Genomic DNA, 13,015 nt, shown 5'->3' on the forward strand with positions numbered 1-13,015 from the left:
TGACAAGCTGACCTTCCACTTCTGCAACCTCTAAAGCAGTGGTTTTCAAACCGGTCCTGTGAGCACCACCAACACTGCACATTTTCTGTCTCCGTCATCTATTACACCTGATTCAACTCATCAGCTCATTAGTTGAGACAGCAAGACCTGAAATAGGTGTGTCAGATATGAGAGACCTACAAATGTTCAGTGTTGGGTGTGCTCGCAGGACTGGTTTCAAAGCCACTGCTCTAAAGCAATGCTGGCAGCACTCATGCATCATTTTTTGAAGCCTGCTTCTGCACCTGACGCACAGTACGAAAACCTAACTTCTTTGATCAACCCTTGCGAGGCTTGCTCCGAGTGGAACCCATCTTGGAAAACCTCTGTATGACACTGGCCACTGTACTGTTTCACTGTTTCTACAGTTTCAGGGTGTTACCGAACTTCTTATAACCTAGGCCATCTTTGTGGAGAGCAACAATTCTAATTCTCAAATCCTCAAGAGAGTTCTTTGCCATGAGGTGCCATGTTGAACATCCAGTGGTCATTATGAGAGAATTGTACTCAAAGCAACAAATTTTAACTGCTCTATTGCAAGATACACACATTTGTATGGTCCTATCCAGCAGACAAAAACATGAACATGATGAATAGGACATGTGGCTTTGCATGGTTAAACGACATATAGCTGTTATCACTTAGGGTGTACTCACTTTTGTTGCCAGCTTTATTGACAATAATGGCTGTATGTTGAGTTATTTTCAGAGGACAGTAAATATTTACTGCTATACAAGTTGCACATTGACTACTCTAAAATATATCCAAGTTTAATTTCTATAGTATTGTCCCTTGAGAAGATACACTAAAATGGTTGCCGAAATGTGAGGGGTTTACTCACTTTTTAGTAAGTATTATAATAAATATATTGAAATATTTATAGTAAGTGTTAGATTTATACATTGTATAAGTAAGTATTTAAGTATTAGACATACTATGAACCAAACAATTGCATGTGCATTTTTTTTTTGGTGTTATGGGTGTTGTCATAGAAATATATTTTTGCTAGTCCAATGATGTCAACAGCTCAGTGTCATCTTGTAATTATGGTAATTCTAACATGACATGAACGGAACATAATTTAGAGTTTCTCTCATCACTTCCTCCTGATCTCCTTTTCCTGTCACTGCTGCCCATTGTTGTTTCATCCCACTTGAGTTTTATTAATCACCCAGACTATTTTGTTTTTTTTTCATTCATGTTCTAAATATAAAATCCAAATTTCCAGTTCACTCATCTCATTTTATCCATTTTTTTGTCTCTCTCCATCCTCACCGCCATTATAGTGGGCCCATCTCGTAAGTACCATTCCATTTCATTTCTCTGCATGCGTGTGCTTGTGCTTCACATGATTTGGAGGCTGTGATTGGTTGTGAAAGGTTAAGATCCTGCGCTGGCCATTCGCCTCTTGTCTATTTGCATGTCATTTTTGCTCACTTAAAGGGAGAGTTCACAAAAATGAAAACTGTCATTTATTCACCCTCATGTCATGTTCTGTCTTTCTTCTGCAAAACACAAAAGATGGTATTTTAAAGAAACTGATTTTGTCCATTCGATGAAAATCAATGCAGTCCAAAACAACACCAAACCTCACTGACTTTCATTGTATGGACAAAAAAAAAGCACAGATACATTTGAAAAATATGTTCTTCTGTGTTTTTTTTTTACAAAACAAAGAAAGTCATACAGGTTTGGAATAATGACAGCATTCTTATTTTTGGTTGAACTATCCCTTCTACACACAGAAGTAATGAGTCTCTATTCTAGTCCAGCTCATTAATTCAGATATGCAGAGCAGTAACACTGGTTTTCACTGTTAAAAACAACATACTGAAAACTTCAGAGGCTTTTGAAGTGTGACTGGGTTTTGACTGCTCTGGATGTGCCTTTACTGAGGAGAGTTACAAAAGGTCATTATCTAGCGCTGTGCAGGAGTGACCTCTGTCCTTTCACTCCAGACTATGAGAAAAATGTGATCAAATTACAGATACGCTGAAAGAGAGGTCCTCTGCTCCAAAGCTTGACCATTACCGCTGCAGTGCCCATGATGCCTCAGTGGATGTGAGTTCTAGAAGATCTGAGGGATCTGGAACTGATTTTTTCCCCAAGATGGTTTTGTGCAGTGTGGCCCACTCAGTTAGCTAGAACAACTCCTTATTGTCAGAAGAAACCTCTTGGGTTTGGCTTTGAAGCTTTGCGGAGTCACCAAGCCTACAATCGTTTTACCCTTGAAAGTGTTCATAAATAGCATAAAATAAATACTTGCACTTTTGGCTATTTTAGAAATTGAATTTTGTACCACTTGCTTTGTTTTTCTTGTGAGAACTGTATTTAACTTAAGGCACAATGAGGAGTACATGTGACAGAGAAGTAATTGCCAGATATGTTATTTCTGTCGAGGAAAAACATTGCTTTTTCACAAGTGGAAACCTCTATATCTGATGCTGACGGAGCACTTCAGTGTTAGCCAGACAGACCGACAGACAGGCAGAATGAAAGAAAGAACATGTTTTCAGAGGCAAGCAAGAGTGTACTGCTTCTTTTTAATGGGTAAAAAGAAACCGTTCCCTGCAGGGTGGTAGTTTTCATACAACCCGACTTGGGTCTTTGGTGCTTTTATTTTTTCTTTTGTTATTTGCGTCTTGGATGAGTTACATTTAATTGAAACTTCGGGAAATGTACTTTTAGAGCTACTCAAACTGTTTTGTAGTATTTTTTTTTTTAGCTTGACAAAGAATATCATCCAAAACCTAGTGAGCTGCCCACCTAGGCAACATTTTTAGGCACAGAAGCCAGTGTCAAAGCTGTTGCAAACAGTATCTAACAGAAGATTTTATTGCTCACAGGTTTGTTATAAACAGCTCAAGACAAATCTGTTATTTTCATTTTTACGAAGATGTTAAAATGTTAAAAATCCAAAATGCTGGAGATTTATGCAGATGTCTACATTTATCTACATAAATATCTACATTATGCAAATATGATCTACATTTAATTTCATATAGGAAATATTAAACATTGTTGCGAAATATATTTTGCGACAATGTTTAATATGTCCTTGCTTCAAAAAAAACCCCCACTAATCTTTTGAACAGTAGTGTACGCCGGTAGACATTGCAATTAGCCTTTTCAAGTGTATTGTATTCAGTACTGAAAAATATCTATACAATTAATATTTGTCTGTGTGATTTCTGTGTGCTTATTATTGACTCAAGTTATTAGTATAGACTCTCTTGAAATCAACTTGTGATTTTCACACATTCTTAAAAGTAGGTGCCTATGTAGACAGTGAAAAGCTAGATTTTGGGTTTTGCAACATAGTTATAAAATTAACTGTATAAGTGTGTCAGAACATTCTGTATTCAGTGGAAAAGCCAGACGTTTAATACACACCGGGTTAGATTAGCCAGACTTTGTGCGAGGAGAAACAGGAAGAGATTCTGTCTTCTTTCCACTAAAGATGACGGATTCGTTTCATCATTCGCACAGCGTTGTGAAATAATCCACGGCATGTTTCCTCAACTGCCCTCTTCATTTGCATGTCTAAGAGCTGAGACAATAAATATGAAATAAACCCATGTACCAGTGATTTACACCAGATTAATCCCGATGCACTGAGGCGCTTCTCCAACTGTGCTCATTTTAAGCTGTCCTAAAAAAAAGTAGGCCCTATTCCAAACTCTGACAGGACTGATCTTAGCCCATGCATATTACTGTATCCTCATGGGGGAATATTGAAAACAGCACATGCTCTCTGAGAAACCGCATTTATGCAGATTTTGATTATGCAGTAAATATACAGCCTATAAATTTGGCAGGTATTGCTGGACAGAGATGGCTGCTCAGCTAGGCATTGTAAACATATGCCCTGTATTGGTGTAGATAACCTGCAATGCTGTAAAGCATTTAATCGGTTACACTCTAAAGACTGTATTAATTGCATGTAGGGGGTTTTAATTGCGGCGCTGAGCACTGAAGCATAGCCCTTCCACAATTTCTGTCTGCATCACTGTTCGACGCTGACAACTGCCTGTCATGGCGAGTCCCTCTGGGGATAGACGTGATGTTTGAAGACCCGTTTTGTTGGCGGTGAATCTGCATACTAGTTTGTGGCTGTGTATTCACTAACTACCAACTCTCCCAGAGGGAGCGTGAAGGTGTTGGATCCTTGCACATGTTGTGGTCCTTCTTGGGAGAAAACAAAGTTCCATGAATAATTTTTAGCTTTCAGCACTTTTGTTTAGCCTATATGAGTGGGTGACACTTTTGACCTGTCGCTAGCCAGCCAGCCAGCCTGGCACCTTCACAGCTCTGTCTACTGCTATTCCGTCAAATACACCATCTGTGATATTTCAAGGAAGAGATGTCCAGCAAGACTTATAGATATCTTAACAGATGGCATTCTATTTATAACTTGGAATAGTAGTTATGTGTTTTTCGCTCTATAGCTAGCTTTATTAGATAAATTAGTTTATCCCTTATAATAATTTAATAATAAAAAATAGAAAAGTTATTATAGTAGTAGTAGTAGTAGTAGTAGTAATTTATGCTATTGTTTGTATCATCTCTGAAATTGAGGAAGAGACTTCGATATCTTAATGGAAGTATTAAGATATAACTATATATCTATGGATATATCTATAATTAGGAAGTTACAGTTGACTTTATGAATTTTTTCCCCTGGCAATAATATTTACAACGACCAATTTTATTAGTATAAATTATAAATTTGCAAACTTATTATTATTTTTATTATATTTATTTATTTATTTGGCCCATGTTTCAAAGAGCTGGCATTTTCATCCACTTGATTTGTCTTCAAAAAGCATGATCTGTTTGCTGCTGGTAGAGGTATTATGTATATTTTAAATCCTTTCCCTAAATCTTCTCCCTGTCATGCCACATTAGCATGCATCTGACACCTCCATTCTCTCAAAACTCCATGCTGTTTCTGTAATGTTGTTTTAACTGGTAATTATTTATCACAGCCCAAGGCACATTCTGTTAGTCGCATTCACTTCTTGTTGTTACATATTTTTAGAGTGAAATCTCTTGAGACAGTGTGTGTTTCAGTAACATCTCATTTTGCCCATATATATATATTCACAGTCATATATATATTCATTTTTGTATATTCAGAGAGAAGACTCATACGAGTTTTGGTATTGCATAGCATTAAGTCAATATTTCAGTCCCTGCATCAGCCCAGGAGAGAAATTCAGTCAATAATGCAGGGGGAATAGGAAATTGGTATCATTACCTCTCCAGTTTGCTCTGAGGTCTCTCTAGACTAGTGTCCCAAATTATAGCAACAGGGGATGCGTTTCAGATTTGACCTCCAGGGTCAGCGATATGGCTCCTGCTTGACCTCTGGACAGCGACCTCAATGACCCCTGTGGCCAGACTCCCTATTGGGCCTTGTTCTGTTTCAACATGCTTGTCGCCTCCAAGCTGTGACACAGCCTACACTCAACGACAGAGTCTACGAGAAAAAGCCAGCAGGCAGGCAGGCAGGGAGCAAATTGGAAAAATTGATCTAAGACAGCTGCATTGAGGCAGATTGCATCTTTTGGATTGTTTTTGACTTTTGTAATGAAATAGAAAAAGGCCAGTGGCGGGGTGAAATAAGAGTAATTGTGGTAGATTGTGAGACAAATAGAGTGCAGTTTGTTAGGCACATTAGTAGGGAGGGTGCAAATGCTATCAGCCCCGTCGGCTTGATGAATTAGTGGGAAATTTAAGGTGAGCTAAAGGAGAAAGACCTTCCTGAGTATAAATGCGTGTTGTCAGAGCCGACGTGTCACTCTAATCGTGTGTGAAATGCTACCAAAAAAAGTTTCACAGGAGTGGGAAGGAGGATGAGAAATCAATTAGCTGGTGAAGGTTAAAGGTGACAGCGTTGCACATTCACAGGCGCCTGATTAAGGGCAATAGCACAGAAATAATCAATACCCATCAGCCCAGCCGAGCTCCCGACAACTGAAGGCTGATCATCAGTTTAGTTTATATTCCACCCTCGATGCTAAAATTCCAAACCCCATCTATCATGCAGCATCCTCTACTAATATAGGAATTTGTTCCTGTATCCTATCAGGCTTGGGCACAATTCAGAATGGAAGAATTGGCTCCCTTTCAATTCATGAGTAAGAATTTGAATTGAATTGGCCACATCTGACAGAAAGTTGAAATTGGAATTTACTGAATATCCATCCACCCACACACCCATCCGTCCATCCGTCCATCCACAAAAATGGTTGATATGTGGTAAAAATATGCAAAACTACATATTTTTGAGTACAACTAATCGATTTACTCAACTAATCGAGTAAGTTCTAACTCTTTTGAGTTCATCTGACCTCATTCGGGCACATTTCTTGAGTATGAAAACAGATATTCAGAACGAAACTGAACACTGAGTCTCAAGCAACATAAAAAAAAAAAAGCATAATTTTTTTTACACATTTTTACAGGATTTAAGTGATTTAATTCACAAATAAGAAAATGTGTTGGGTCTGGGTTGAAACTGTTCAAGGCCTCGTAATGTTGCAGGGTGGAAAGATGGCCGCAGGGCAGATAAGATCAGCAGATTAGCATCCATCAAGAACATCCATTGATCAAACTTGCACCAACGGCAAGAACCAAGCAGCCGCGGCAGAAAGAAAGCAGATTGAGAGAGAAAATGTGAACGAGATGGAAGAATGGATCCGCTGAGAGATAGATGAGATGAACCCAGTGGCCACCCAATGATGCTTTTGGGAGTTTAAGAGGTCCTCATTTATGTCCAGACACTCATTAGTGGACAGAAAATGTACATTAGGCGAAAGAGGCCAGATTACTAATATATAAATGTATATTTGCTCTCGATACGCCCACATATCCCCTACAAGATAAGGGCTCTTCAGCACTGCATCAGATGTGCAATCATGTGCTTTAAAGCATCTCTGCAGGCGCAGAGAAGAAAAGGTTTCCATAATAATTAAGCTCTTTCTATCCATCTCTCTCTGCACTGAAAGACCAGCACTGAAACCTCTGCCTTCATTAATTATGTCTATTTGGTTATAACCCTACTTGAGTTTTCAAAAGCCCTGCTTCGTGTCAAAACAGTCCTGAAATATGATGTGGATTAGTTTTGGTCATGATTTTCAGCGCAAATCCTAACTGTTTATGGGTAAAAGTATCAGTGTTGGTTTAGTTACATATATTCAGCAAGGGTTACTGGATGACCTTTGACTCACTTTAAACAGACTTCATAGCTCAGAGTGCTGTTTGCATAGTAATGACACTCTACACTAACCTTATCTTCTTGTGCAGAACTGGTACCAGAATGTGGCACCATGTACAGTATCAGCTATGACAGCTTTACTGCATGCCACCAGCAGTACTAACACACACTCAGTTCTGCTCCTTGGGAGACTCAAGTTTAGACTAAACAAAACTGCCACTGTGTAACTGTAGGATAGTCTCACCTTGGAGGAGTTATGTAAATCGCAGAACATTCCAGAAGCTCATATAGACTCTGTAGGGGCCTTGATTTGTTGTGTGTGGATCTGCAGCTTCATAAGTTTCTTTTCTCCTCTTCAGTTCCTCCTCAGATCGTGGTGCGTCCACGGGATCAGATCTCTGCCCAAGGCCGTACTGTCACCTTTCTTTGTGGAACGAAGGGAAATCCCCCTCCCGCTGTGTTCTGGCAGAAGGAAGGCAGTCAGGTAAGAGACAACAGCACACAGATGCACGCCGGGGAACCCTTACAATGTCAGTGTCAAAACACATCAAGGTTTGTGGTGGATACTTTCACTGTGCTTGCTTAAAGAAAGGGTCCAACTCTAGGGCAGTGACCGAGTATATTAGTAGAAAACGAAGCACAGTTTTGAAAAGATTTGAAGACTAAAAGATGAAACTGAATTTCTTACTGAATTCATCAAAAAAGTGTGAAAGAGTGTGAAAATTCAAATATAAAATTTTTATTCTATATTCTATGTTTAAACAATGGGCTCAAAAATAATTTGACTCTTAAGGCCCACTTTTTAAATTAAAATATAAAAATGATAGAGATAGTAGATATAAAGAAAAACTATCATCTTGACACCAGTTGGTTATGCAAAATTGTAAAACAAAATTTTTAAAGTGTGTCTAGAGGACCAGAGTGACCAAATTCTTTTTGCGGTCACTCGAGATGTTTTATCATGCAAGATGTTAGCACACTGTGGATCTATGAGTGACACGTCTAAGATTGTGAGTGGGAAGGCAAGTCTAGTGCCCATATAGGCTGGGAATCTGATGGATTTATTTTTCATTATCTAGCTGATCTCACCTAGAGGATGAGTTTCTTTAGAAGCACCTCTGCCCTGAAAACAAATCGTGTGGCTGTCTGTTTTTGAATCATGACATGACAGCAAACATATGATTACATGTGACAATACATGCAATGTATTTGACAGCTGATCATGCATAACTGGCTCTTCGAGCTCAAATCAGTGTTGTGTGTCGTTATGAAATCTGTAAGTCATAAATAATGTGTTTTATAAATATGAATAAATATATTATTATTAATAATAATAACTAATGACTTTAATCAGTGTAAAAATAGTATTTAAAAAAATATAGTTTTTTAATTCAATATGAGCTGAGCATTTAATGTTTGGCTTTCATGATTATAAGAAGCAAGATTTTTTATTTTTTTTTAATCTGTCCAAGGAGTTTCAGAGTCAAAGAGACAAAGAGAAAGAAATAGAGAGAGCGTGGCTTGCAGCCAGTTTGGATACTGGTGACAGGCCATTCACTGGGGTAGAAGGAACTCTGGGATTTCTGCAGGAGCTTGTTCACGTTCATGTCTCCTCATTGGGTCAGAGGAGGATAGAACATGTCCCTGGGCCCAGCTAGATAACACGCTCATGTCTCTATTAATAAAGCACAGCAGAAGAAATGAAGATTTAAGCCTCTGGTTGTTCTAAAGCACTCGGAGGAAGGAAGCCAGTCCCCATATCCCTCCCTCCCTCCTTTCTTAGATCCCTTCATCCTTCTTTTTTTGTCAAGCATAGTGTGTCATAGGCCAGAGGTGATCAAACATCCACTGTACGTCGGGCCATGAACTCTTCTCCGGTTAATTTCTCATCTATTCTTTGTTTTTCTGTGTGTGTGTGTGTGTGGCCGATCTTTGAGGTCAGTAGATATAGAACAGAACTGAGGATGAGGGTGAGTCCGGTCAGAGCCAGAGGGCTGGGGTGAGCGGATCACTGGATTATCCCCAAAAATGAAACCGTGACACACACACGGCCAAGTAGGAACAATAGGGCAGCTGTCAGTGTTGCAGCCTCATGCTAAAGGAGGAAGATTCCTTATCCTTCGGGCTTGTCTTCTGTCTATCTGGCATTTTTCCTAGCCCCCCTCTCTAAAACACCAGCTGAGATAACGCAGCTATTGTTCAGCCGTGAATCTCAGCGGTCAACTAAATTTATACCCGAGCATCACATTGAATGCACAGTGATGTTCTATTAATGTAAATGCAAATCAGCCATTTCATCCAAGCTCCACTATCATCCAAGTGATAGTGATGAGTCATAAATGATATCAGTGGACTGATTATCCCATATCCTTTTTTTAATGTATGTGTAATTTGTATCAGTCACGAACAGCAATGCAACATGTATTAACTGGAGGCCACAAGAGGCTGCATGTTAAAATGATTTTACTGTGACTTAAGGGTGTTGAACTTGGTAAAAACTAGCCTGTTTATAGTTGATGCATTAATATAGAGTTTTACTGATGTGTGCTGGTGATTCATCTGCTATTCAAATGATTTTAGATTTAGGTGGAACTGTGATTTTATTTGATTTTTTTTGTTGGAAAAATGACAGCAATGAATAAGTTTTAAAATGGCCTTTTGTGAGTTAAGCTATTTCTGAGTTATCTGAGCTAGATAGCCAAAAAGCATCAACTTAAAATGTGATTTATCATGTTTAGTCTTTTAATAGCGTTTAACAGTGTGTTTGTGTGGTTTGAACAGGTCCTGCTGTTTCCCAGTCAGCCACCTTCACAGTCAGGCCGTTTTTCTGTATCGTTAAGCGGAGAGCTGACCATTACAGATGTGCACAGCGAGGATTCTGGGTACTACATCTGCCAGGCCATCAGTGTGGCAGGCAGCATCTTGACCAAAGCCCTGCTGGAGGTGGAAAGCAGTGAGTAAATACTTCAAACTACCTTTGGACACACACACACATACACTTGCCCTTTCATACACCCCCACCAGCTCCATCAAACACCAGCGGTCGGCTTTTATTAATATTTTAATATCAATCTAACTACATTAAAGGTCCAGAACTGTACATGTAATTGAATTGCTTGTGTGAGGCCTTATCACAAAGATTTGAGTAATATTTTTGTTTACGTTTGAACAAATTGCCGCTTCACCCCGCCGTAGCCTTTTTGCTCTTAACCAAAATAAATTAAAATGTCTTCAAAGCCACCCCAAATTAAAATTTCTGCTTCTGCAAATGAGAGAACAGCAGGAAGCTCTGGAGACGTAATCAGAAAGGACAGGGCACAATCGAGCTATGCAAATAACCCCTGGAACATATGCCGCCTCCGTCATGCTCCCCGGTAACAGGAAAAAACTGTTTATGTGTACTCCACGTGTGTGTGTGTGTGTACCAAACCGAGTCTAGGCACATCACATGAAAAACCTTCGCCAAGAGTCCAATATCTGCACAGTCTGCTGTAGGTTTGCTAAAAAATCAGGCATATAAAATATTATCGCATTTCCCAGAAACCCCTGTGCCTGTTGTGGCCTCTAAAGACGACGTCCCTGGCATGTTGGCATCATCTGACTGATGTTTGCTGTAAAGTACTTACCTGATACATGATGAAATGATCTATGGAAGGGCATATGGATGTGCAGGGTCACTGCACTCAAGGATGGTTCTCGTGCCTATAAATTTCATATCATGTAGAAACACAACTCTGTTTTGTTTGAGCGATACAGCCCTTGTCGTCTTTCTGACCTTATGGTCTTTTCTTTTTATTACTGCTGTGGAGGGAAAATGTCAGAGATGCAGGCTGCCTTTCCCAGGTCCTTGTTTTTTCAAATGTGACCCTGAACCACTAAACCAGTCATAAGGGTCAATTTTTCTAAATTGAGATTTATACATCATCTGAAAGCTGAATACATAAGCTTTCCATTGATGTATGGTTTGTTAGGATAGGAATATTTGGCCGAGATGCAACTATTTGAACATCTGGAATCTGAGGGTGCAAAAAAATCCAAATACTGAGAAAATTGCCTTTAAAGTTGTCCAAATGAATTTCTTAGCAATGCATATTACTAAGCAAAAATTAAGTTTTAATATATTTACAGCAGGAAATTTACAAAATATTTTCATGGAACATGATCTTTACTTAATATCCTAATGATTTTTGGCATAAAAGAAAAATCAATAATTTTGACCCATGCAATGTATTGTTGGCTATTGCTACAAATATACCCCAGCGACTTAAGACTGGTTTTGTAGTCCAGGGTCACATATGAGAATGCTAAAGTAACCGAATTGTCAATTATTTATCTGTGGACTTTTCTCTCGCCTAGGTCAATAGACAGTAGGTTTTGCAGCTCTAGTCAAACAAGTAATAAATTATTCATGGTAACACGGCCGTGTTAAGCCATCACATTGGTCTATAGAAAGAGATGCAACTGAACGAAAGTAAATGGAAGAATAAATTGTAGAAGAACATGGGTGACTGTAATTATAGAGTGCCGTGTTTAAATGTATTATCATGCATTTTACATGCTATATTGCTGCATACCTTTCAACTTGGACAAATTTCACAACTACCTGTGTGGAAAAGTGCAGTAAAATGCCATTTTGTTTCCATTCGATGCAGTAAGAATGTACATAAGAGGTTTATAAACATGGTCACATAAATATGCTTATTAAAGGTGTACCAAGCGATTTTTGCCAAACTATGTTGATATTTGAAAGCACCAAAACACAAACGCCCATACCCCAACAGGACCTCGCCCCTATTTTGATATCTCAGTCCCACATGTACGTACACAACCCTGGCATAAAGACGATCGCGGAAACAAGCGAAGATGACACACAAGCATATTCAAACAAAAGCAACACGGATAAGTTGTGTGAAGCAATGCAAAATCAACGTTACTCACCAATCAAAAAGAAACAACGCAGCCTCGGCATACGATTCGAGCCCCTCGCACTCCTTGAGTTCTCGCCACCGTTGGAAAGCTGTTTCCTTAATTTACACGGGTCCTACCTCTTGCCTGATCGTAATCCTTCTTTTTAATGTTTTGCTCCTCCAATATTTTCCTCTTTTTATCTTTCAGTTCTCTCGATATATAGTCAATCTGCTAATATCCGTCCTGTACACTCAAATTGAGCGCCCTCTTCTCTCTGTCATTACAATAAACGCCCCCTTACTGCTGATTGGCAGCAAGTGTGTTTTGGGACATGGTCCGACACTGCGGTCAAAAGCGTTTTTCAAAAATTGCTTCGTGCACCTTTAATGAAGACAGTGGAAATAATCCTACATAAACTGCAGTTCCTTTATTTAAAAAAATTAAATCCATTTTTTATACATTACCATACCAAGTTTGGGTCATTAAGATTTTTCTATGTTTTTGAAAGAAGGCTGGATTTATTTGATCAATATTAGTATAGTGATATTGTGAAATCTTATTACAATTAAATATATGGTTTCTATTTAATTTAATTTATTATTTATTCCTGTGATGCAAAGCTGAATTTTCAGCAGTCATTACTTGATTCTTCAGAAATCATTGTAATATGCTGATTTGGTGCTCAAGAAACATTTCTTATTATTATCAATGTTGAAAACTATTATATGATGAAAGCAGAAAGCATATGTGTGTGTGTGTGTGTGTGTGTGTGTGCACGCGTGTTTTTGTGACAAATGAGGACACAAATTTGTTTAATGACATGGGTATGACATGGGTATTACAAGG

General features: G+C 38.7%; 1 protein-coding gene across 1 annotated transcript in view; it reads left to right on the top strand.

The window, feature by feature from the left end:
• Positions 1-13,015, top strand: part of LOC306864178 (roundabout homolog 2-like) — a gene marked incomplete at its 5' end in the record, with an annotated part of 75,831 nt that overhangs the window by 39,251 nt on the left and 23,565 nt on the right. The window contains 2 exons of the mRNA XM_079407939.1: positions 7,621-7,745; positions 10,043-10,214. Coding sequence (XP_079264065.1) covers positions 7,621-7,745; positions 10,043-10,214 — 297 coding nt within the window. The remainder of the gene's footprint in view (positions 1-7,620; positions 7,746-10,042; positions 10,215-13,015) is intronic.

Source organism: Barbus barbus (assembly GCF_936440315.1).
Source record: "Barbus barbus genome assembly, chromosome: 45".
NCBI classification, from domain to species: domain Eukaryota; kingdom Metazoa; phylum Chordata; class Actinopteri; order Cypriniformes; family Cyprinidae; genus Barbus; species Barbus barbus.